The 1652-nt window shown below is 38.7% G+C and overlaps 1 protein-coding gene across 1 annotated transcript; it reads right to left on the bottom strand.

Moving 5' to 3' along the window:
- Positions 1–378: 378 nt before the first annotated feature.
- Positions 379–1034, bottom strand: LOC101013449 (ubiquitin-conjugating enzyme E2 N-like). Its single transcript, XM_017960125.3, has one exon. The coding sequence runs from the start codon at positions 992–994 to the stop codon at positions 536–538; it is 459 nt and encodes a 152-aa protein (XP_017815614.1). The 5' UTR covers positions 995–1034; the 3' UTR covers positions 379–535.
- Positions 1035–1652: the final 618 nt, after the last annotated feature.

The following is a 1652-nucleotide window of genomic DNA, read 5'->3' as shown; positions in this document are numbered from 1 at the left end:
ATTTTGGTTCAAACAATCAAGCTTGTCCATATACAGTGTCTAAATAAAGTTAGACTTGGCTAGAGAGCATATTCTAAAGACCTGGTTAGCTGCTTTTAACCAATGCAATTAGATCACCAAAAAAGGGGGAAAGGAGCCCATAAAATTAAAAATAAAACTACCTCCTCCCTCAAAAAAATAAAATAAAATAAAGAAAAACACCCACACCCCTGCAGCTAACCTGACAACTACCTTCATTCACAGTGCTTTGTACTTAAACCAGGATGGGGGAAATGAATAAAAGCAGGGAGAGGCCACTGCTTTTAAACGTTTCACAACAATCCAGATGATACTTCTAGCCTCTGTTCATGCTTTATGACAGTGAATCAGGACAAGACATAGATTTGCTAATGTGCATTTAATCACCAAAGGACTGAAGATGTCTGGGCTTTTTTATTCTGTAATGTTTCTAAGACTGTGTCCATTAAATGCAAACAAAAAGGAGGAAGTCTTGGCAGAACAGGAGAAGTGATGCACACTTGATGATCGGATTAATTTAAATATTATTCATGGCATATAGCCTAGTCCATGCTCTAGCTGTTTCTATGGCTTGGGCTTCGTTGGTCTTCCACTGCTCCGCTACATCATTTGCTAATGGATCATCTGGATTGGGAGCACTTAACAAGGCCTGGATCGATAGCAGAACTGTGCGGATCTGCAGTGCTGGGGACCACTTATCTTTCAAAATATCTAAACATATTCTTCCCAACTTGTCTACATTAGGATGATAAACTTTAGTCATGAAACGTACTTTAGGGGCTGCCATTGGGTATTCTTCAGGAAGGAATAGTTCAAGTTTAAAAGTCCCTCCCTCAAAGGGGGAATCTTGAGGGCCAGCAATGACCACATGAAAATAATGAGCGTTGCTCTCATCTGGTTCTGCTTTGATGCCAGGAACTGGTTCTGCCAGCAAACACTGGGTTTCCTTGATGATCCTGCGGGGCAGCCCGGCCATCTTGTCAGAACCCGAGTTCGGCCTCTGGTCTCGTCTCCCCTAAGTTTAGTTTTTTAACATTTATTCTCTTAGTGATCTCTGAACTTTCTGGATATGTGGTTTTGTGTCTGACATTAATCTGGAGGACATTTTCAATCATTATTTCTTCAGGTATTTCTTCGTTTTTTTCTCTTTCTTTTTTCTTTCTGGTATTCCTATTTCGGATAGGTTACACATTTTGCAATTGTTTCACAATTCTTGATTATTCTGCTCCGTTTTTTTTTTCTTTTTTTTTCCCCCAGTCTTTTTTTCCCTTTGCCTTTCAGTTTTGGGTTTACATTGTCACATCCTCAGGGACAGAGCTTCTTTCCTCAGCTTTGTCCAGTCTACTAATAAGCTCATTACCGGCATTCTTAATTTCTGTTACTTTGGTTTTGATTCGTAGTGTTTATTTTTGATTCCTAGAATGTTCATCTCTCTCTGCTTCTATTACCTGTCTGTTTTTGCATGGTGTCTACTTTTTCCACTAGGGTCTTAGCCTAATAATCATAATTTTATATATTTCTGGTCTAATAATTCCAACATTTCTGCTGCTAGTTCTCATGCTTGTTTAGTATCTTTGAACTTTACTTTTTGCCTTTTAGTATTATTTTCTTGAAAGGTGGGCACTATATACTGA

This window comes from Papio anubis, chromosome 5 (genome assembly GCF_008728515.1).
Source record: "Papio anubis isolate 15944 chromosome 5, Panubis1.0, whole genome shotgun sequence".
NCBI lineage: Eukaryota > Metazoa > Chordata > Mammalia > Primates > Cercopithecidae > Papio > Papio anubis.
Note: the sequence above shows the minus strand (reverse complement) of the source record. Positions and strands in the feature narration are given on the sequence as shown.

Excerpts from the sequence above, each read along its gene's own strand:
- LOC101013449 (XM_017960125.3), bottom strand. The coding sequence starts at position 994 with ATGGCCGGGCTGCCCCGCAGGATCATCAAGGAAACCCAGTGTTTGCTG.